Source organism: Drosophila albomicans, chromosome 2L (assembly GCF_009650485.2).
Source record: "Drosophila albomicans strain 15112-1751.03 chromosome 2L, ASM965048v2, whole genome shotgun sequence".
NCBI classification, from domain to species: Eukaryota; Metazoa; Arthropoda; class Insecta; order Diptera; family Drosophilidae; genus Drosophila; species Drosophila albomicans.
Window position 1 is genome coordinate 9,756,011 of NC_047628.2, and position 24,612 is coordinate 9,780,622.

Sequence of the window (24,612 nt, forward strand, 5' to 3'; positions counted from 1 at the left end):
CGAACAGTTAGGTTTGTTTTAGATATTTTTGTATTTATTTTATAATATTTAAGGTTGCATCGCAGCACACAAATAAATAAGTACTTAGTTAATTTGGTTAAGATTTATGGCAGATACTTTTTTTTGCTTAGGTCAAACTGGGTTAAAGAACAACAACGACTGGAACTTCAACTGTTCAGTTCTCCAGTTCCACCTTGAGCTTCAGGTGAGTTGGCAGTTCGTTGTAGATAAGGGGCGGTACACGAGCTATGACGAAAGAGAAAGAGATGATGGGTTTCAGAGTGGGCAAAGGACCATTGCCAGAGGGCCAAAACGAGTACTCACTGTTGCATTTGTAAACCAGATCCGACCATATAATCATCTCTTGCGAAAAACAGAAAACGCCCAAGCGACCGCCCTTCAGGGTAAGCGTGGCATCGTAGACATTGTGCGAGTCCAGAATCAAACGAGCTCCCTCATACATGCTGAAAGCGAAATTCAAAATATGTTGCTTCATTAGTTTCCAGGCATTTCATTTTCTACAAAAACTTACCGCAGTCGGATGAGACCGATCGCGGGTCGATGCACCAGGGACCATCTGTATGAGGTCTTCTCCTTCCAGCCGGCATTCATCGGATCTTTCCAGAGTAGTCTAGCCTGTCCTGGTGTATCGCCAGCATGCCACAAACTATTGCGCAACATGGATCCCGGTCCCGTATTGCTGTCAATGAGCTTTATCTGCACCCCTGGCTCGGCGGAGGCGCGGAATGGTGACGATTGCCAATAGGTTTGAGTTCCCTTCTTCCACTGCACCACATAGAACTTGCGATTGCTCTGATAACTGAAAATGAATCCCACATAGTCATCGTCCGTATCATCATTGATGTAGAAAGTTCCCTCAAAGTCAACGCCTCCAAAGGAATCACTGCCTACTACCAGTCCGGGATCGGAGTTTAAAGTTTGTGTAATCTCGGAACCATTTGCATGCACCTCCCAGTTGGGATCAAGCTGAGCATCGCCCTCGGGATCGAGCATAACCGAGCGTATAGTTCGGAAATCTGTGCGATGTATCATCGAGTTATTTGGGCAATTATCGATGATATTTGGAGTGCCATCGTCATCCTCATCATCCTCACAGATGTCGCCTTTGCCATTACGATTTGCATCGAGTTGGTCGGGGTTTTTGGCCAGTGGACAGTTGTCTCTATAGTTAGGAATTCCATCGCCATCCATGTCATCGTCACAGGCATCGCCCTTGCCATCGAAATCCGTATCCAGCTGATCAGAATTGCTGACCATTGGACAATTATCTTCCGAGTCCTGTATACCATCGTCATCCCCATCGATGTCGCTATCGCAGGCATCTCCCACCAGATCCATGTCCCGATCCTCTTGTGCGGGATTCGGAATTGTGGGACAATTGTCACACACATCGCCCACACCATCATTGTCCATATCGGATTGATTGGGATTACTGTCATGTGGACAATTGTCATACTGATTGACGACGGAATCATTGTCCATATCATCGTCACACTCGTTGCCCATGCCATCCTCATCCGCATCCAGTTGCCGACGATTCGAAATGAAAACACAATTGTCACAGGCATCGCCAATGCCATCGTGATCCGAGTCCAACTGATCGCTGTTGTAGGCAAATGGACAGTTGTCCTTGCTGTTGACCACCTGATCACTGTCTGCATCATCGTCGCAGGCATCGCCAATGCCATCCAAGTCCGCATCCTCCTGACCCGAGTTTGGCAAGTCGGGGCAATTATCCCGCCTGCAATGTGGCTCCGCACAGTTAAGCGATTCATCCGGCCAGCCATCCAAATCGCGATCACGTCCACAGATTTTTCCGTTGCCCGCCCAACCAACGCTGCAGCGACATTGATAGTGATAGCTATCCGTGGGCACGCATTCCGCATTCCTCGAGCACATGCTGCCATCGGGGCAGAGATCTGCAGCCGAAAGGCAGCTAAAAGTGCCATTGGCAACATAACCATCGATGCACTGACAGCTGTAGGAACCCTTAAATTAAATGTTAAATCTGCTGCTAAAGAAATTGGTTTCAATCTCATACTTACAACTGTGTTCTGACAAATGGAATGTTCTGGGCATCTGAAGAAACCCATCTTGCATTCATTAATATCTTCGCAAGTTTGCTTTTGAAATCCTACGGCCAAATAGTCAGCAGAATAGCCTTATGTAAAATAACAAATTAGTTATGCAATTGAACATAATATAAATATTTACTTGTCCTACCATGAGCATGAATGCCATCAAAGCCTGGCGGGCAAGGACCACAGCGGAAGCCGGGATTTAGGTTACTGCAAGAAGCGGATTCATCGCAAGGCCTATAGAGAGAACATTCGTCCACATCGTGGCAGGATGTGCCATTGATTTTGTGGCCACGCGGACATGAAATGCACTGGAAATAGGGCGAGAAGCCTAACTCAATGCACTCGACACCTGTTAAAATAAATTAAATTATAAAAAAAATGTTTATAAAGCATATAGATTATAAGAAAGAAAACATAAAAAAGTGAGGTTAAGTTAGCAAATTGTTAGGTTATGTTTGCAAAAGATTAAAGAATTAGTTGTTATAATATTTTTCACCTATGCTGAAACATAACTGTACAACGAAATGCAACGAAAGTAAAACGCGTAACAGGTATGTTTTCAAAAGCAAGACCAGAAAATGATAGTGAATAAACATGAAGCGCAATGAAATTCGATAATAGAGATATATAGGCATATGAAATATGATTTTGATAGATAGAAAAAAAGGAAATTTATTTACCAAAAATTGTATCCAAAACGCAGCTCATTAAATTCGCTTATTGCTCAAATAAAACAACTTTATTTAGATTTTTATTTCTTTTTTTTTGGAAAAGTATCGTATAATTTTTATTCACGTTTCATTTTACAGAGGGGGAAATGGGCAAATTTTCGTAACACGCTTATAAACTCCACTTTCTGGATGGGTTGGGTCACAGAGTATTAGAAGAAGTTCTTTCTTTATGGTTTTAGTCCATTATTTTATAGTTTTATATTTTTCTTTAGAATTTTATTTAAATAATTTGAATTGTATTTTGTAAGTAGTTGAAGAGTTCTATTGTTACAGGACGATAATACTTTGAATAGACTCGATTTGCCAATCATAGAGCTTACGACTTATGACTATATTTATTAAGTGATTTATGATGTGCTCTCTGTCACTCTAAGTACGTTTAGAATTTAAATTTAAATTATAGGTGCTGTGCTCTGATTCAGTTTGTTACAACCGAGTATTTGCGTGCCGAGAACTGGCTCTGCCTCTGATAGTGTTGCACGTTATGTGTGGGCACTAAAATGTTGCCTAATAACGAGAATGTATTTATGCATTAATATCGTGTTTATATTTTAAGAACAAATTAAGCGAATTCCACCCACTGCTCTTCACTCTTTATTATTTAACCGAATTCAATTAGCCAACTTCCCATATAAGGCATTACATTCCAGCACGCCGCAAATATGACTAAGTACCCTACCTTCAACTTTGTGTCTCTCTTTCTGTCCGATCTGCACTCTAATTAGCAGCCTTGTTTCACACATTAATTGAAAATTGCCCGGGTAACCTATAATTTTCAAGGGATTTTCAATCAAAAGGCTACGGCGATTTCTTTTGAGCTCCAAACTGCGCATTAATAAATCAAACAATCGTGTGAATTGTGTACGCTACCAGGAAATGCTTATGGCATTTCAGTTTTGTCATGACTAAGAAAAAACAGAATCAAATCTACACAAGAACCACAATAAATATTGAAACTGAAGAGTTCTCTGTCGTAAAAGAGACTTTGTCTGGCAATTGCTTTTATTTAATTTTACTGTTTCTTCATACATAAAGTATTATTATATTTTACTCATCTTCAAACCAAACTTTGAAGTTGTTTAAACTACCCACACAACTGACTGTAGCTCAAGGCACGACAAACTCAAATTAGCCATAAAAATCAGAGAGAACAAAACGTGGCTCCCCAAAAAAAAAACTTCACTACTTGAGACCTGAACTAATCAAAAAGTCAAACAGACCGCTAAAAAGAACAACACTCACACACACATGAACAGTTTGTTGTTGTTTATTGACTTACCTGAGGGGCATGGTGTGTCCAGACAAGGATTACGTATCGAACATGTGCGTCCATCACCTTCATAGCCAACCGGACAGGAGTCACACTGGGCACCGTTCACAGTATCGTGACACTGAACGCCTCTGCAAAACGGGGGGTAAAAAGTCCAGTTTAGAGGTATATTCGTAGTATGTGGAAATAGTATAAATAGTAAGATATGCATATGTTGTTATTGTTTACTATTATTAATACTGACTGACAGTCAGGAACAAATACTCATAGCTGGGACCAACAAAAGGTTGTAGAAATAACCGAGTAACCATACAAAAGGCAAATTTATTAATGATGTTTCAGCTGGGGACACAGGGAAACATGGGAACACAAGAAAAGGTTACAGTAGAATAAGACCCTCTCCCTGGGACACAAAAGCACCGACAAAGCGCAGCCAATGACCATGTGTTTGAGGTTTGAGGGGTTCCAGCTTGGATTTTGGGCATGGGTTTGGTTTTGAGGTTCATGTTCGGGTTGTTTTTCGGATATGCTGCACAGGAAGAGCGAAGGAGGGCCGCAAAGAAAACAAATTACAATTACAAGAAAAGGTTATTAAAAGCCGTTGCGTACAAAATAAATAAAAGAAGAAGAGACCAGGTTTCTTTTCGGTTGTAGTTCGATGATGTCCATTCAAATGGCCCATGGCCAAAACAAAAGTGCAGTTACAAGCTGGCTGGCTGGTTGGCTCGCATGTAAATTTCTCTTTATGGTCGAGCGAGTAGAGTGTGGGATTCGCTTATGGCTTCTCCACATAATATTTACATTTACATATCATGACATGGACATTAGTTCGCATTGAGTTTTTACGGTTAACTTTGCCACAGTTGCAAAACTCTCCCAGGACATAACTCATTGGCAATCGCTCGTCGCGAATTTCGCCAGAAGAACAACAACTAGCCAACTACTGTGTCCAACTGACCCAGAAGCCATTTGTTGCCATGTTTTACGACTAAGCCCACAGGCTTCAAGTCAAAAGACATAGATCCACTAACGTCTAGAGTCTAGACCATGTGGGCAGTCCAAGGGCCAAGTGAAGTTGCAGGCCAAAGCACTGAACGGTCAGGTTCTCATAAATATTGCTCCGAATTATTCTCATTAAAGTTAACAACCGTTTTATGATATCTAAAATTAGTTTAGGCTTTTGTTTTTCTAAATAAAAATAATTGTAGCAATGGTATTCAAAAATTCATATTACGGAGATATATCCAAATAAACAAAGTTACAGCAGTTCTAGTTTCAAATAGTATTACTTGATTTTGAGAAGCAGGAAATGTAGAGCAACCACATCAAACGACAACAGTCGAATAGACAAAGTAGACAACTACAAGTAGTGCCCTATATGGCAGATGATTATACAAAGTATTTTAGCTCCCACATCAAATGTTCAGAAGTGCAGAGAACACTCTATAAATAGAGCTTGGGCAGAGTATAAATTTATAAAAGAATTTAACAGATTTCTATATCATACGAATCTTTTGAATGGTTTTATTTATTGAGTGTTCACTGTACAGAATTGCGGCGCAATAGGAACTCAAGTGCTGTGGGACTTGCGCTGTCAGTTGGTGGCCAACAACACTTGTTAAAATTGTGTGTGAGTGTGTGTGCGTTCGTCAATATTTTGGTAGAAGCATTTGGCGGCAACGCGCAATTAGCAAAAAGTGTTAAGTACTTAAGTGGCAAGCGGCATCGCGATGAGGCGGCGCTGTTGCTGTCCATGTTCACGTCCATGTCCAGACTCCATCTCAAAGTGTCAGGGGTAAAGTCACAGAGGTGAAGAGAGTTAGTATGTGCGTTTGTTGTGGTGCCACAAAATGTTGCGTAGGGGTTTTTTTCGTTGTGTCCGGCACTTTGCGCTTTTCTGCTTTGTTTCAGTTCAGTCGACCATATTGTCTTGACTGGAGGAGCCGGGTCTTGAGATCAGCATCGGCTTCGTTTGAGTGCTGGGAAAATAGTTAGCCAAGCGCATCGAGGAACGCATTAGCATTTCTGCCACCGCCCTGCCCTGCCATCCCTACCCCTCTCCCCTCTGCTTCCCTCATCAGCAGTTGCATCCCACTCCATTCAAGCAGTTAGCATGACGAACCCACTTGCCGTTTGTCTTGGTCTTCTTGTTGTTGGTGTTATTCCTCGTTCTTTTTATTAACCACGCATTCATAATTCATAATTCCAATTTGCTGCTGCCTGGACTGGACTGCAGACGCTCTTGCCGTGTTTTGTACTCCTCCTTTGGCTCCTCTGCTTGAGTCCAGTTCAAACACTTTGCCAGGCACCACCCAAAAGACACAAAACCTTTAGACACGGACCTCGGGACACGAGTGCGACAGACAACGGACTGAGTAATGTGCGAACATGGATTTGAAGTCATGCAAAGAAGCTTTTAGGCCATTTCCATTTGGCTAACGCGAAATGAGCCACAAAACTTCATGACATGAGGGCTGATTTAAGCCTTTAGCTGAGTAAAAGATGGCTCAAGCGATGAGCTTCTGAATATGAGCGATTATATATGCGTGTATGCTTATATGTATAACAATAAAAGGAACGAAAGGAATGCAACAAAAAGTTACACTCACAGAAAAAATTTTGGCTTCAAGCTATGATGATATGAATATTTTATAGTTTATAGAAAGAAGACTATAATCAAAATTATTTCAGAACATTTCAATCTCGTATAACTTAATTGATATTAATATCTAAACTCAATTTAAAACTCTTTTTAACAAATTTCTTTCAATCAATTATTACCGAAGAATAACTTAGTTTTTACTCAAGCTATATTCAATTTAAATAAGATTTTAAGGCCCACATACATACATTAAAGTAAGTCTTCTTCACCATTTATCATTGAAACTTATTCACATTCAACAACAATTTCTTTCACACTTCACAATCTGATTTCACAGTTCATGCTAAATTGAAATTATTTGTCATCGGTTGCCGATAGATCTCAATAAGGTTCGCTTTTAGAAGACGTGCTGAACCCATTTCTATAACGTTCTCTTCCTTTCTTTTCGCCAATCATTGAATAATGCTCTCCAGATTGTTATCTATTATTGGAGCTGCGATTGCTGGTCGCATTTATCCCACCCAAATTGCATCTAATGGTAGCGCATGCCATGCAAATGCATACCACTTACTCCTAACAACAGAAACACTTTACTCCACTGCCCAGGCTCTCCCTTCAAGGAGTTTGTGCATCCATCGCAACGACAACAACAACAAGAGCAGCCATGTGGCGCAAGTCTTGGACAAACTACAACAAACTGCCATAAAGCGGCGTTTATTTTGCCACAGGCCACTTATCTGTGAGGTTGGCAGTAGGTTGTCTGCTGGCTCCAGCTTCAGCTACAGTCTTTACTCTAACTTTAGTTCGAGTCCGGGCTTGGTCTCAACTTGGTCTTGACTTGGCTTGTTTTTGTTTTCATTGCTGCGCCTGCACTCACCATACAGTGACAGCATTGAACAAAGTTTAGCTCATTTAATGTATTTTACTTTTTAAAAAGAGTTGAAAAAACAAACAGTTTTTAAGAATATGGTATTATTTTTAGAATAGAAGATATTTGTGTAGTGTTCAATAAAAGTAGATAAATCTTTATTGAACCTGTCAAAGAATTGTTTAAAATTAATTTTATATAATCCAAGAATTAAATAAATTACTTATACATTTAATATTGTCAATGCTAACACAAATAACGCTGTTCTAATTTATTGTCCTACACCAAGAAATGGATTTTGAATATTAAATACTTTTTTTGAATTTGTCCCCACTGTGCGGCACACGGCACAGTACGGGCAACGAACCAAACGAGCAGCCAGAGCCAGTTGGCTATTAATTTGAATTCAAGCAGTCAAACGCTGGCTCAGTCCCGGCGCACGGCGACACAGTCAACACAACAGCAACAGCAACAGCAAGCGCAGCAGTTGCAACAACGACAACGTTGACTTGGAATCAATGGCTCCACTTTTGCGGCGTGGCTGTTGCTTTTTTCGGTGCGTAGGCGAACTCGATTCGCGGCTGAGATATGCGTTCCACCGAACTTTGATGTTGTTGTGAACCAGCTGCCCTCCCCTCTCTCTCACACTCACTTGCTCGCTCACAGACGGTCTCTTTCTCAGTCTGTCTTTGTTGTGGAGGAGCTGCTTTTACCAGTCAAATGTTTGCTGTAAACGTTTTGTTTTGGACCAGGCCTAAGAATCTGTGGGAAAGTTGCCATAATCAAATGGAATTCTCTCCACTAAAATTGTTCACAACATGTGTATACACATGTTGCAAGCTGAATACTGCATGCCACATGTGTTTGCAGCTCGAATCAGCATCCAAAATCTCTATCTAAATCTCAATCTTGGCCAGCGTAATATAATCTCTCTTTCTCACTCGCTTGATTGCATTGCTGATTATTTCATCATACGCATAATTTAAATTCAACAACAGCTTCACTCCTCAGTCTCAATCTCAATCTCAGTCTTTTTGGATTGTGCGTTGAAAAGCAGTGAAACTTTTGATGGCTGGTTGGATGTTGCCTCCGGCTAAGCAATGATTGGCTTTTCTAGTTAGGGTAACTTGTGCGGAGGGTTTAAGATTTAGTAGGACAGCTCACTTTGGGAAATGGAAAGTGCAACTCACCTGCTGAGCAATAGGGTAATAAGAGAAATTTCTGAACTTATAAATATTGACATCCGTTTAGAAATTGAAAATCTACATAGTTAGAACTAGATAAGTGAAGTCAATCCTATTGCACTTTTCGATAAAAGTTTTGATTCTATTCTCATCGTAAATATTATAGCAAGAAATGCAAAACTCAATGCTCAAAATGTTGCCTATATTCTTAACTTTAATATGTTTATAATCTATAGAACTAACTTTTAATTTAAGCTAAAAACTCTGCAATGTATGTTCATAATTATTTAACTAGTATTTAACTCGTTTTTTAATTGGAAAATTCTATGTTGAATGTTCTGCCTATAAAAGGAATCGCATAATAAAATTGTGTAAATCAAACTAACATATTATGGTCAAAAATCATAAGTAGTGAAAGTATGACTGTTCAAAATTCTTTGTAAGCCTGTCCCATTTACTATTATATTCTCAAAAAACACCATTTAGTAAGTAAACTGATATTGTTGTGGCATCCCATTGCAGAGCAGAGATCAATGTTCATTAACAGTTTGGTGGGCACAATGAATATGATTTGGTCGGGCCAAGCCCTTGTGTTGGTCGATGATAATGTTAGACAGAGCGCACAACAAAGGATCAACAGGTGTGCATGTCATTAGCTCAAGTTTTATGGCATTTTAATAGAATTGATCTTGGCCATTCAAACTTGGACTCACGAGATGTCAGGCAAACAAAGCGTTGACCATGTTTAACTATGACGCCGGCTACAAACACTATTTCATGGGTTCTAAATTAAAATGATGGTGTTGCGGGGGGCAAGATGGCCATTGTTTGAACTGTGGTATGTGACTTGTGTATATTTGTGTGTGTGTGTGAGTGCGAGCTTATCCGTTTGCCACACGCATTGGCCACATTTCATCGATAATGAAAGATGACAGTAACGAGTCGGCGATGCTGACAACATTTAAAACAATTTTATGCAAATTAAAATAGGGTCGCTTTGCCCAGGGCGCACCCAGGCATAGACACCTACAATACACACTCACAAACACTCAGATACAACTGTTGCCCGTTTTCAATAATTTACACAAATTTATGGCCAAGAGCTGCTTCCCCTGCGCGTGGCCAGGCGCTCACTTGTTGTGTCGAGTGCTGCGCTATGAACAGCATCGGGTTTAGGGTTCTCACATTTCACAGACCGAAATCACTTTAAGTGTTTTGACACAATGAAGTCAGTCGGTTCTCAATTCTCTTCCACTCGCAGTCACTGTTCTGGCTCTGTGCGGGTTCCCCACACATGGCATATTTAACTAATTTATGCGTCAGTTTCAAGTGCCATTTGTGGTCCAGACCTCACAACTTACCGACCGACCTCAGGCTATACTCGTAGCTATAGCTTCTGCTTCACCTATGTCTTCTTCCATACTGACAATACATTATTGCAAACGGTTTTGTTGCATTTTGTTCAACAATTTCTACAAAATATCTTTCATCTCTACAACCGTTATAGTTTTGTTTAACATATTTATGACATGTCTATTCAAATTTTAGTCAACCATTAGAATTGATGTTTTTATTAGTCAATATTCTGTAGCATTCTGCTGTGGGTCTTATGCATAATAGTCTAATAGACTTGGACACTTAGAAACTCAGCAAGCTCCTCAGTTCTCTTCCGGTTGAAAGACTATACTTCATATGGGCTGTGGGTGCATTTACGACCAGGTTCCGCAAAACGGCAAGAGTCTAGGGTTCTAAGGAAATGGAGCTACTTCCAGCTGTGATTCAAAGTAGTCATCATGTCAGCGGGTATCTTAAAATAAGTGTCTTTTATTTGTTTTTTTTTTTTTTTTAATTTAATCGTTCTTAGAACGTGCTTTTGAAGGTATGTTTGAACTTCAAGAGTTTAATAATAATTGCAATACTTAGCAAGCACTTAACATAAGCAAATATTTTAAAATTTGTCATTTCCTATATAGAGTAAAACTCCTAAGTGCCACTAATTGTAATGCTACAGAGAAAATATGTGAAAATTGTAAGTCGCAGTTACAGATTTGAGGAATTCTACTCAATATAGCTTTTCTTATCAGCTTAGTTAATGGCATAAAGTAGCCCATAAAGAGCGGTTAAATTAAGCCATTCTGCTGAAGAAGATTTATGCTTAAAGTGATCAACTTTGAATGGCATTAAGTGGAGTATCAAGAATTGTTGTGCTAAGCTCTTAATCCGACAGGGGATTAGGCATTTTGCATACTGTGACTGTTACTGCGACTCTGAATGTGACTCTACGATTGGCATATCAAGAGTCTGGGATCTAAGCACTTGTCATAAGGGTCTATCAAGCCTAACTAATGGCATTGCGAAGACTGTCATTCTCTGCGCTCTTTTTCATTCCAGGTATCATTCAGTGTGAAGATGAATTGAGATGTCAATGGGCAAACACTTCTCAATCATAGATATGAAAGTCTTCAGGAAAAAGCGTCGCTTGGCTGCATCATTAAGCCATAAACAACATCAAATTGCCATTAAGGCTATATGCAAATAATTGCCATCTACAGGAAAGAGAAGAGAGAGAGAGAGAGAGAGCGTGGATCTTCTGAACGACATTTTGCGTGTGGCGGCGCCTTTCAAGCGTCGGGCGTCCATCTACGTCAAGAGAAGAGCATGACAAATACAATTAACATGGATGCAACGGCCACGCCCTAAACGCCATTAACAACAGTGAGGACAACAGTCTGGTGGTTGTGGGATATATGGGACTGACTCGTAACATACATATAAAAGAAACTCAAGTTAAGGTTAATTCTTGTCATGCAATCTTACTTACAGAAAGCAGGGTCTGTCGGCGCAGCTGACGCCCGGTTTGCAGAGTTTGCCATCGCCAATGAGGCCGGCAGGACAACGGCCGCACCTGGGTCCCGAGGCACTATCATGGCAATCAACGCCTGTGGGCAGTAAGAGTTGCAGTTGATCGTTGAGTTGAGAGTTGCAGTTGAAGTTGCACTTGAAGCTGGGTGCGTCTCACTTACCAGGATAACAAGGATTCGCAGTGCGACAGTTGGGCTCGAGTCTGATGTTATTATCGCCACTTGGCTCCTTGCAGCCCGCACAGTTCTCCAAGAGCATGCGCAAGTAGGCAATCTCCTGGCGCTGGTGGGCGACGTCTTCACGCAGCAGCTTAACCAATGCCAAGAGATCACTCAGCGATCTTGCGAGGGCGTCTGGAACAATGAGCACAAAGGCGCAAACAAAAAAATAAGAGTTTAAATAAAGCAACAATAATTCATGAGCTGCAGTTGCAGTATAAGCGTTTAAATTTATATATGTAAGTGTGTGTACATAGTATGTGTGTGAGTGTGTGTGGGAAGCGTTCAGGCGTCTGACAAGATTAAGGCCTAACCAATGCTAAAATCGCACTCATTTTGAGCAATCGCCCCTCTGTGGCCATCGAGCCTCACCGAGCAATTCCTGATTGCAACCTAATCCGCTTTGTCGCTTGGATGACTCTAAGCCTGAACCCACAGAGACTTGGACCTCAATATCCAGCTGCTAATGCGCCGCGTTTTAGCGCTCTTTAATGCATTGCGACAACGGAGTTGAGCACCCAATTCGATCTCATCGCACTCAGAGATGATTCTCCCCACGTTCGCGATGAATCACAGTTACCGCCACAGTCACGATCTGTGACTAGCATTTTAAATCACAGTTAACGTTATAAAAAAGTTGATTTAATTGTTAACTTGTATTTATTGCATAATTAATCACTTGAATCATTCATTAATTGATCCAACATAGGCAATGCTTTTGTTATATTGTTCTTCAGTGACATTAATATTTACAGCTATATTTTGATATTAACTTTTATTACGTTATTAACTATAACATAATTTGTATATTCTAGCAAATCTTGACAGTTAAAGTATATCATAAAATTTCACAGCATTAATATTGATTATGTTTTCTAGAATAAATCCACGAATTCTGAACTCTTGTTTTATTTTAAACTAAAATTGATCGTAAAAAATCAAAAATTTATTAAGACACTGCTTTTTACGACCTCTGAGTCATCAAGAAATGATATTAAATGATTCACATTGCTTGCAAATGTCTTTTACACTCTTTTTCTCTGCAGTTATTGAGGTAAGTAGCTTTTGGCTGAGCCTCTGTTAAAAGTGTGCTAATAAGCTCTTGGCTCATCTCTAAATCTCATATAGTCATTTATGTATGTATGTTGCATGACGCCATGCTCGGCATTCGACAACAGATAACTAAACTAGTCCAATGTTTCAACGGTTTCATTTTATCCGTCCGTTCGGCTGTCCGTGTGTCTTTTTAGCTGTTTGAGTGAGTTTTGTCAACATTGAAAACGCCGCCGCCGCCCAAACGCATCCGTTGCTGCCATGAAAGGAGGAAGGGGAGCACATGCATATAGGGGTGCAGTGAAGGAAGGGGAGGGGAACTCGGGTTGTACACACTGCGATCTACGATCTTGTTTGTGGTGTGTGCAACCTTCGTTTCCATCTCGACGGCGTCATTCATTACGTTTGCCTTTGCGATTTACCATATGCCGCCTATCCCATGAGTGTGTGAATGAATGTGTGTGTGTGTGCTGTGTGAGTGTGTCTGGAGTGTGTGTGGGGGTACAGAGCGTGCTACCAATTTGGCGTTTTGCACTGAGCTAGATAAATAATAATTATGCTTGGGTCGACATCGAATGAAACTGCACTCAACGGCACTCAAACATCGAAACCCAAACCCAAAACCCGAACGCAGTGTCAGTCTCTCGACTCCGGCTCAAACGAGTGCTCGAGCTTATTCACGAGGTTTGTAGCTTTGGCTTTGGCTTTGGCATATCTCTGGGTTCATTAGTGTTGTCTTTTCAGTGGGCGATCCATGCTTGTTTCTCTGTCACTTAGCTGCGACTTATTGGCAGATCAACATGTGGGTACTCACATACTCGTACATATGTTTGTGCTCGCAATCGTATATAGATATCTACTCGTAATGCTTATATAGCCATATACGAGCAGTGTAATTAATTGGCTGCAGATTTGCATGGCATTATCGCATTAAGTAACGACACTTATTGCTCTAGCCTTATACCGATTCAGAAAGGGTAAGCACAGAGACGTCGACTGGTAGATAGATAGATGGACATAAAAAACGAGCTTAGCTTCATCGAACAACTGACAATTGTTCACAACGTCGACTTACAGGTAAATCGTAAATTATTAATTGCTAATGGCTGTAAGCAATTATTAATCCGGATCTTACGTTATTTCCTTTTCTTATACAGCATTTGAAAGTATCCCTCTTCACTTAACTATAGAAGCAGACATATATCACAGTTGAATTTCAAATAGCCCAACTTCCGCGAATTCGATCGTTAAAAAATTTCACTACTTAATATAACTTTTCATTTGAACTTTCATTACATTAAGGGATAACTAAGCTATATAACAAGAATAGGTTTTTGAAATATTTATTACAAGAACCATTAGTTACCTGAAAAAAACAAAATCTTATTGATACATATTTTTAAGATACAAAAAAAACGACACTAATAAAATTTGGATCATTTTTAACTGTCAAGAGCTTAACATCTTTTTGAGTATATAACAATTATATTAATATATATGTATATACACGTTTCTAGAATATATTTCGTAATTAATATTGAACTAAAAAAATAAGTCTTCTGCTTTAGGCCTTCATTGTCAACTGCCTCTGTATTGCACCATGTGCTATCCCACCGAAGAAAAAACACTTCCAACTCTTTACAATTTTGGCTTAATTGAATTATGTACCTTGACTGACACAAACGCCAACATCTCCGCAGAAAGATAAGTTAAGTGCAACGCCTCATAAAGGCCACCGTCCCACCCAAAAATCACAGCTGTGGATGTCCCACTGAAATGCTGTCAAAAGTCTAGACACGCCCCAAAAGCGTCGAGTGTCATCGACTTGCTTTCTGACTTAACTGGCAAGTACACAAAAAGGGAGTATTATAGCCTACCTTCACAATCGCCATGCATGACGGGAATATCGCCACGTTCCACATCTGTAGGTATTTCGTGTTGTCGTTGATCGACACCGTCCCGGGCCAGAGTTGGCTCGTGATACCAATTGCTGCGCACATCGCGTTTCTTGTTCTTCTCTGCAATGAAGAAGGAGAATATTAGGAGTATGGTGGGCTGAAGAGCAACCCACAACTGATCGATGACTTACCACGCTCGCTGATCTTGTTCCGCAGCATGCGACGATTGCCACGACGATGCAGTCCCTTCTGGCAGTTGGCACGTTGCAGCGAGTGCTCCATGTCTGCATCAAAGTGCAGTGGATATTTGCGTTCTCTGAACTGTGAAGCAAACATTAGGTCTAAGTAAGATCTGTTTGTCTTTCGAGAGATGGCTACACTCACCAGCTTGATTACTGGATCGTCCATTTGAGTATAGAGCTTGGCCAAACTCATGTCGATGTCGTGGTAGGTGCTCGCCTTGCAGTCCACAAACAATGTGATTCTATTCTTGGCAAACTGCAGGGCCAAAGATCGAATGGTGCTCGTCTCATTGATATTGGGTATGTCAAAGTTGCGTGACTCGGTTGCACCATTGGCGCTTATGTCGAGCGTAACGCGTTGCTGCTTGCGATCCAGGAAGAAGGACATCTTATGCTTCAACATGGGAAAGTCAATCATGAACAGCGCCTCAATCGAAATGTGCAGCTTGCGGCGTGGCCTGAAATGCGGTTGAAAAGTGTGTGCAACAAGTTGTTAAACAACTGATAAGCTCATCATCAAGGCTAAGCTGCAATTTACCTGATGTGTCGAGTGGATATGACGACATCGCCTTTCCTGATGAACTGCTCCAACTCGGCAGAGGCAACTGCAACATGACAAGAGAGATAAGATAGTAGGAATGTTAAACCTTTCAATATCGGGGAAGTGAATTCAAGGTGAGGAATAAGACAAGATAACAAACCTTTCTTACAGAGGAATATTTATGTCATTAGTATTAACTGTCTTTTACACTTGCTGATCAATTTTAAAAATAATCTATATGCAGTTTATTTTACTTTAACTAGCTCAAGCGTTTTCCCTTCATTTTATTTCTGAATTTAACTTTTAAATTTTGTAAAATAACATATTTAGCTCAAAGACATCGTACGGATCTCTCAGTTCAACTATAATACTTTCAAATTATTTTTCATCCCATATTAAGATTATAATTACTTGAGTGTACAATAATATTTGGTTTATAACAAAGTTACAAACGTGTATTGTATACTTGAAAATAAATTTGAGAATTAATCTAATATATTTTCCTTTCTTTCATTACAATTTTTAGCTGAATAATGTTTTTATATAATTAAGAACCAACATATTTAATTAAGTCATTTCAGCCTTAAATATTTTTAAACCATTTATAGTCGAATTATAAAGTTATGTGTTCATTTTAAATAGAAGTAAAATTTTCTGCAACATATTTCTGAATTTAAGCCTTATGATTGATTTGTAGTTTATCTGTTTTTTTCTGCCTGTTTTTCATGTACTATATTATGATATCTTCGCAGCCTAGACAAACTTCCGCTTTGCAAGTGATAGGCAGTTACACGTATCGATTACAAAATCAACATGGAAAAAATCAAACACTGCCAGTGGACATTGTTTGCTAATCCTAGACGGAAAAATCTTTGGCACTTGCTCTATCAGTTTTCGCGCCTGCCAGTGATGATTACAACACTTTGAGCTGTTTATTTTGGTCAGCAACTGAACGGCTAATCCAGCGGCATGTTGACCCAAAAAAACAAAACTGAAGAAGGAAGAAAAAGAAAAACTGAAAACTGAAAACAGAAAAGTGGAAAGCAAGCAGATACATGACATATTTGCACAAGAGATCGAAAAGACTCAAGACCCAACGACATCATGTGTAAGTATGTAGAATTTCACGCATTTGTGCAGTTATTTGTCATGTGTAGGAGCTGTGCTTTGACAGGCGTATGTGAAGTGACCTTCACGATATCGTGCCACACTCAGTTGGAGTTAGACTTGGAGTTGGACTCCACATGGCGATCGCGACTGCGGCTATGACTGCAATTGCAATTGCAATGGCAGCTTGGTCAGCTCGTGATCGGGCAACGCCAACGCCATTTATGGAGCAGGGAGGTCGACAACAAGCCGCAAATGCAACAGCATTGCTTATAAATGACAAGAGACGGACGACGTTGCAAACGTTGACGTTTACTTGGCATTTTCTGATTTACATAAATCGCTATTTGAGTTGATTTTTGGGCGATGCCAACTGTCCGGCAAATATTTACCCTGCGGCCCCTGACTCTTGTCTGGTCTGGCTATCGCGTGTTTGCCCGTAAACACAACGGTAAACATAATGCGGGAATGCTGCAATGTGCGGCACTGCACCACCTACCTGGATCCAGTGAGAGTGATGCAACCTCCACAATCGCCAGGCCCAATGCGGCCAATCCAACTAGCAACACGCGCGACCAATTCATCGCCTTGACTCGTCTTCACTTCGATCTGATTTGTGCCTGCGTCCGCTGTAATATAAATAAAGTGCATAGCAAACAAGAGAAAATCATTAAATGTCAGCATGTGAAAGTTTATATACCCTAACTTTTTAAAAACTAAATAACAGACATTAAAAGAATACAATATTTTAAGTGATATTGAAAATGTTCTCTACAAAGTCAATACTACAAAATCTAAATTACAAAAATATATTAAAAATATTAAAAAAACGAAGTCACATTAATATGAATATATATAAAAAAAAATAATTATTTTATTAACATTAAATAATATCGATTATAAGAATAAAAGATAGAATATATACATATTATATTTTCATACTTCAAATCTCTTACTATATTAGTATAATATAAGGCAAAGAAAATATAAGTTGGAAAATGTATTTAAAATAAATAATTTTTAAAATAATAATATTTAAAAATAAAATAATAAATTGTATTTTTTTTTTTTAATTTTGATTTTCTTTTTTTTTATCGAACTGCTTTATAAAATGCATATACCCAATTCGACGCAACAAAATGTAGAGAGAAGACGCTCAGTCGGTGGTTGTTTATTTATGTTTAAAAATAAAAGCCCATAAAATGCATTGTGGCTGCCCCATAAAATCGCATAAAAATAATAAATAAAATTCAAATTAAATTGTTGTAACCAGTAAAAAAAATATAAAATAAAAATTTAAATGAAATGTATTCGACATTTTTCAGATTCTCAACACGCATTTTCTTCTGCACAAAACAAATATCTTGCTCTCTTTTCGGGCCGGAAGTGTTGCTCCGGTATCACCTACATATACTAAATATATATATTTCTCTGTTTCTTTATCTGTCTATCTGGCTAACTATGTATATCTTTCATATATGCGGCCATCTGTGGGCGTTTGCAGCTTAAGTTTTTTTTTATTCTTTTTTCCACTTCTGTTGATTTTCAGTTTCCCGAGATTTATGTTGGATTTTTGCAATCATTCTTTCGTCGGATCGTGTTAGTTAAATAAATGTTTAGTTGATGTGCTTTTGGAATTTAAGCTTTTTTTCTCCTCTGCGCTGCTTTTTCAGGTGCGGTCACTCAACGGAAGCGGGTGAGCACGATGAAGATTTCTTTTGTGGCACTTTTTTATGTGTTTCTGACTCTATTTCACTCGGATCTGATGTGAGAGATATGGCATTCTTATTTTAAATATTAATAAAACAGACGAGAATAACTCTTCACGCAGCTGGATAACATTAAAGAGTCTGATTATTTAGAAGTGTTTCTTTTACGATTTCCGTGGCATTTGCTGAAACCTATTTCCGTTTTAAAATCCCAATACGCAAATTAGAATACATAATGTTAGCAAAATATAGTACATCCTCTGGACTAACAGCACATTTCGACGCATCTCTGGTGGGTAATAAACTTATTGAATATTCTTTCTGTTTTTCTTCAACCATAATTAATGCATGTGTAAGTTGTGTATTAGTTGATCTCCGACTTGGCCATCTCATTTCAATTACAAGCCATAAATCGTGCTTTTAGCTAGTCAACTGTTTATCTTATTGCTCCATTACCACATTCCCTGCAATTTCTTCAAACACGCTTCTAATTCCAGTGTCCAATAAATAAACCCGTTGCCAACCACAACAAGTGCTACCGTGAATTGAAGTAATTTGTTATCGGGTGCTTAAATCTCTCGGTGATCAAAGCCTTCAAGAGCAACAACTTTATAACTCTCGGATGGAAGTTGGAACCTACAACCTGGAAGCTGTGCTATAGTTTCACTAACTAATAAATTTTGTTGGAAATACACAAAAATTTAACGATCGATGTAATAAAATAAAAGGCCAAGTAAGTGCACATTAATTGGCATTAAAGTAGGAGCAATCGTAAAACACAAAGTTGGATCGGGAAGTGTTATAAACCACTCGTAGAGCACCAACAAATAATTACGACATAAATCTAGTTGGTAAATCTTAGTTCTACTAGACAATTTTTTCTATTTTCCTATTTTTTGTTATAAACACAAGAAATGTGGTCATCTTCACAGCCACACGGCCTTTTTAACTTGGCTATAAAGGGGTCCCAGGAATGTGGTAACGGTCGCGGCAATAGCAATGTCGTTATGGCCTTAAAAGACCAGAACTCTAGAACTTCTGCCAATACTGGTCCACAAAAAACTTGAGTGACAGTTATGGATTTATAGTGGCAGTTAGACTGTAGCCATCTCTGCCTCTGTGTCTCTCTTTCTCTCTTTCCGTTCATCTTGTTCTAGCCATGTTTTAGACACGCTCTCTACAATGTCACTGAGTCACAGGCACAAAACATATGCCATTTATGGTTATATTCGCAATTGCCAATGTTACAACAGACTTTACCAGTTCGTTGAATCTGCACTCTCGAGCTGAGAGCTTTTCAAAGTAGTTTAAGGTTTTTATGTGCCACTTGACAGAGTTTATTGAGACTTGGGATTATATTAAGGAATAATTGGGATTATGTACTTTGCTCCAACTGCTGGTGAAAGAGAAATAAATATTGACGTAGTACCTTCGATATTATTGTCAACTAAAAGTACATAAATAACAGCACATTTCTAGCCAAAGTTTGCAAAAGAAATGTAGGTTATTTATGATAGTAAGAGGCATTGGGACATTTTGATATATAGCTTCATGTGCTATGCGACCTATTGACTTCTAATGGATTATGATTTGTAGATTCCACTTCTGATGCTTTGCCAAATTTTCCATGATCTACACAAATCCAAAAAGAATGCCACAAGTTCAAGGCATTTTCAAATAACAGGCTTCATTTATTCTCACAGTAGATAACAGGATTAGATCTTATAAGCTCATAGCTCATTTCCAAGTACTCGAAAGGGGTTCTACACAAATCAGGTAAATCACTTTACGTGCTCATCGAAACGTATAAACGGATAGCTCATAGTAAAATGCTACTGAGACTGTTAAGAACATTTCCCACCAAATGTCAATACGAATACCCTAAAAAGTCCCCAAAGTCTGCACGCACTATGGCATTAAACTCATAATCCCCAGTCTAAAATTTATTAAATACTTTTTAATGCCTCCCGGTGCATACGAAGACAGATCTCTGTCCAGCGCCCACGCAGTCAGCATAATCCCAATACGTCTTCAAATGGATGACAGCGCGTCGCCATAGAGACGCCGTCTCCCATCAACGTAATAAAGCGCACAAATCAAAAACAATGATGCTGAGGTTTAGGCATATACGCGACTATATGTACAATGATTGACATTTAATTAAGCAAAGGCAAATGCACACGGAAGCCGCAGAAGACATCGACGACGACAAAGACGTCGACGTCGACGTCGACCACAGAAACTGTCACCCACTGGCCGGGTTAGATCTCTGTTGATCTAAGTCGATCGAACAAGTTTGTCGGCATCATGACAAAAGGCGTTGCTTGTTTATCATCATTGGAAATTTGATGCTTATCGGAAAAGTTTTCCAATCAGATTAAATGGAAACTGGCAAGCGCCCTAAGCAAACTGCAAGCGGGTTGCTTTTAAAGTAAATTCCGAAGGTATTCGATAAAAATAAGATTAAAATCGTATGCAGGCATTACTCCAAAATAGTTAAGTTATTTCACAGGGTTCCTTTCTTTAAAAAAAGATAAAAAATAGTTTTATTTTTTAGTTGATAACAAGTAAGAAATCGGTCGAGAGAGAGAAAGCTGCTAATCATTCTTAATAAAAGACAAAAAGTACCAGTATATACCAAATATAGTAAATTTATATACCGACAAAAGACTAAAATCTATCATATATTGAAACAGAATAGGTTTATCACTTATAGTCTCCGATACACATACATATGATACATACTTTATGTAAAGAGTCTATGAGTCCCGGGTATAAAAACCAATATTCAATTATGATAATGCCTTTGCTTTGAGTTGCCAATGGCAGATCGAATAATCAATCTTTCTTTGTTAATCGCAAATGTATTCAAGCATGTTCATATTAATATTGTTTATATAATACATTTGTTTAAAGTTATTGTTTTGATATAATAACTATGCAATATTTTACAGAATATTTATGCTTTACAATCAATGACTGAAGGCCGCAATATAAACTATAAATTTATGATTGTTTTTGTGATTTTCATAATGAAGTTGTAGCCGATAAAGACAAGAACAACATCAACATGACTCATCTGCATTTACTGATAGTTGGGACAGCCCTCGGTATGGCATTAGAAATTCAAATATTTTGACTTCGGCATCAGTTGCCAGCATGCAACATGTGCCCCAAGTCCCCCAGGGCGATGGAAAAGATCGCAAAAAACGCGATCGCTGCTGCTACTGCAACTCAGTTTTGCCATGAGAGGCTTTGAGGTTGTGTGGCGTGTGGGTAGGACAAGTTTTTCGCGCTCGTCGTCGACGTCGTCGTAGTCGTCGCCCCAGGCGTCGTGTCACTGAAATCAAATCAGCCGCGTTTAAATGCTCAACCGAAAACTCAAACTCAGCTTCCAAGTTGAGCTCCAAGTTGGAGCTGAAACTGCTGGCAAACCTGCTGTCAGTTGCTGGTTTGACACGGAAAGAAACGACGCTCGGCGCCTACGCATCTCAAGACCCGGCCCCAGTGAGATACACAGACTTGGAGATAGATCGATGAAGAGTGCGAGAAAGATAGAGAGACAGCAAAAGTGTGAGAGAGAGGGAAACCCAACTAAGCTGCGCTTAGGGAAATTCTTCAACGGATTTTCATTTGCAGCAAAACTTTCTTTGGCTTTTGTTTAATATTTCTTATTTTTCCTCACTTTAATTGAAAAAAACTGAACCGATTTTCTATCACCGTCGTCGTCGTCGTCGCCGTCGCCTTCGCATTTAAGTTTGACTTCGAGCTGGGCTGATAAATTGGTTTCATTATGGCACGAGCATAATAGATTTTTGTATAACTTCCGGCGCAATTTGAGTGGAATTTGTTTTTATGTAAAAGTGTCAAGATCCCAACGAGTTCAATAGCACTTGACTTCGACATTTCTGTATTCAGCTTTTCTATGCAATATTTTTCTATTGATGTCTTTACGAATCTATTTAAATTTTGTTTTTTTGTATGTTGTGGGATTTTCATGAAAAATGCAGTAGTTGACAGCTGAAATGTTGGCCATTCAGCTATTACACAAACCGATTTCACACTCCTTTTCCGTCTCATTTCATAATATTGAAAGGTCTGTCAATTATATATATGAGTGCGGTGCTGATTTCAAATTTCTGGTATGGTAATTGCCGCCTGCCAAGCGGCTCAATCAAACAAGCAATGAATAAGAAAAATAAAAACAGATAAAAAACTGCATAAATTGTCAGTGTAATTGGGGCAGAAGGTGGTAAATTAATGGCTTTCAAATATCATTGAAATACGCCAACAACAAATAATAAAAGACATTTGCAAATGACAATTCTATTGAAATTTATATTGCAGCCAACATTTTAGTGTTCTATATAATCATTTCAACTGTCGTCTGTAGAATCTTTTGATATCACAAACAAAAGAATTTTAAATTTTGTATTTATAAAGATTTTTATAGAGGTGTAGCCTCATCAACAGTATCATCATTTATTCCGTGTTGTAAATCAAACTAAATCTTCCAGTTATATGGTAATATAACAAGTTTTTATTTTCGTAAAAAGTCATAACTTGAGTTAAGCAAATTCCGCAGCTCTTCAATCGGCAGCAAACAAAATGGCTGTAAACATATTATTAATGCCATAAACAACAATAGAATATGTCACAAATCTAACAGCCATATAATCAAGTGATTATCTATGTAGCTTCTTAAGACACACCCAGCCAATTCTCAAGACGGAATATTGCGTTTTAATTCAGTTAACACGAAACCGCAAAAACGTTAGGCCATCCAATCAACTTTTTATAAATGACATTTTAAGCGTTTGGTGAAGCGCTTAAATTGGCGCCACGTTTCTCAATTTGAAAACAAAAAACAATGGCAACTATTTTGAAAACCTGTCAAAACGGTTTAGAATATGTTTATGCTGTAATTAAGCCAAAAATCGATAAGCTATTAACTTACTTTGATGAATCATTAAAATAAAGTTTCGTTTCATCCGAACTTGAATCACATCTGACGCCCGACAATCAAAACAAAAAACCTCCATTTCGATTTGAATTGCAAATTTAATGTTGGTGCCGAAATGCAGTCAATACAAAGCATTAAAATTTGTATGCCTAATCTGAATTTAAATCTGAATCAGCAGATCATGACTTTTACTCAAGACGATGCGCTAATTTGTTTGCCACAATTTTCCAGTTGATTTGCATTTGTTTATGAACTCATAACTTGGAGCGGAAATATCATTAACAGCAATATTATTTATGTTTTAATAATGCCGGAGGCACACTCACCAAATATGGCCAACTCTATCAACCACAATTGTATAGCTAATATATTCAAAATAATAAAAAAAAAAAAAAAAAACAAAATAATAATAACAAGCTAACCACACTCTCTGAGGAGACATCGTCGAGGCAGTTATAAATTGTTATGCTAATTTCAACAGTGGGCGTTTTTTAATTGAATTGACTGAAGCGGCAAGCAGCAACAGCGAATGTCGAAATCAAATAAATATATTATACAAATTTATAAGTATTCATTTGTTAAAAGACTCTGGAAACATGCTCGCATTTGGTTAGATTGTCGCTAGAGCAAAACAAAGTGGAGAAAATCGCTTTAAGCCAAAAAGGAAATGCCAAACAAATTGTGGCTGCCGTTCACCTAATAAAATATTTACGTTTATACTCTGTAAAACTAGAGTATTTATAATCTTTATTAATTTTCGAGTCCGATTATTATTTCTGTTCAACTTAATGACTAACTGAAATATCATTATAAGCACTAGAATTTTCTTAATAACTTAAAAATTTCATGACGACCACATAATAAACGTCAAAGTTCTGAAAGTCTACAACCAGTATCCTAAATCTTTTTTTTTCTCTCTTTCCCATTTCTTATAGCAGCCAATTGTCCTCCGCTTGAGAAAAAAAACATTTTAATTTGCTTTAATATACGACTCGTAAAGTTCAACCTGCTTTGAAAATGTGTGGAAAGTCGGGTAATTAATAGATTATGACTTGGCTGTGGTATTTATGGCGCCATTCCAGATAAGGCCAGAGATCTTCAGATTAATGCACAGACGTTGTTTGGCCCGTAGCCAAACTGGGTGTGGCTAATTAATATGTATCGATACTGTTTGAATTACAACAACAATTAGCATGATTTATTATCAGATATGGAGTCGGTGAAATGCGAGTTTTCCTTAGCCGCATAATTATATTCATAAA

General features: G+C 38.6%; 1 protein-coding gene across 2 annotated transcripts in view; it reads right to left on the minus strand.

The window, feature by feature from the left end:
• The window catches only part of LOC117566208 (cartilage oligomeric matrix protein), a 25,008-nt gene continuing 396 nt past the window's right edge, over positions 1-24,612 (minus strand). The window contains exons 2-14 of one of the 2 annotated variants that reach the window (XM_034245739.2): positions 17,178-17,307; positions 15,569-15,635; positions 15,173-15,488; positions 14,980-15,109; positions 14,768-14,908; positions 11,781-11,972; positions 11,579-11,696; positions 4,113-4,234; positions 2,245-2,451; positions 2,067-2,182; positions 533-2,010; positions 325-464; positions 1-246 (exon numbers count right to left, since the gene is read on the minus strand). In XM_034245739.2, coding sequence (XP_034101630.1) covers positions 176-246; positions 325-464; positions 533-2,010; positions 2,067-2,182; positions 2,245-2,451; positions 4,113-4,234; positions 11,579-11,696; positions 11,781-11,972; positions 14,768-14,908; positions 14,980-15,109; positions 15,173-15,488; positions 15,569-15,635; positions 17,178-17,262 — 3,183 coding nt within the window. In that variant the 5' untranslated portion in view covers positions 17,263-17,307 and the 3' untranslated portion in view covers positions 1-175. Of the gene's footprint in view, positions 247-324; positions 465-532; positions 2,011-2,066; positions 2,183-2,244; positions 2,452-2,861; positions 3,341-4,112; positions 4,235-11,578; positions 11,697-11,780; positions 11,973-14,767; positions 14,909-14,979; positions 15,110-15,172; positions 15,489-15,568; positions 15,636-17,177; positions 17,308-24,612 lie in introns of those variants that run through there. The other variant, XM_034245740.2, reaches the window with a different exon arrangement.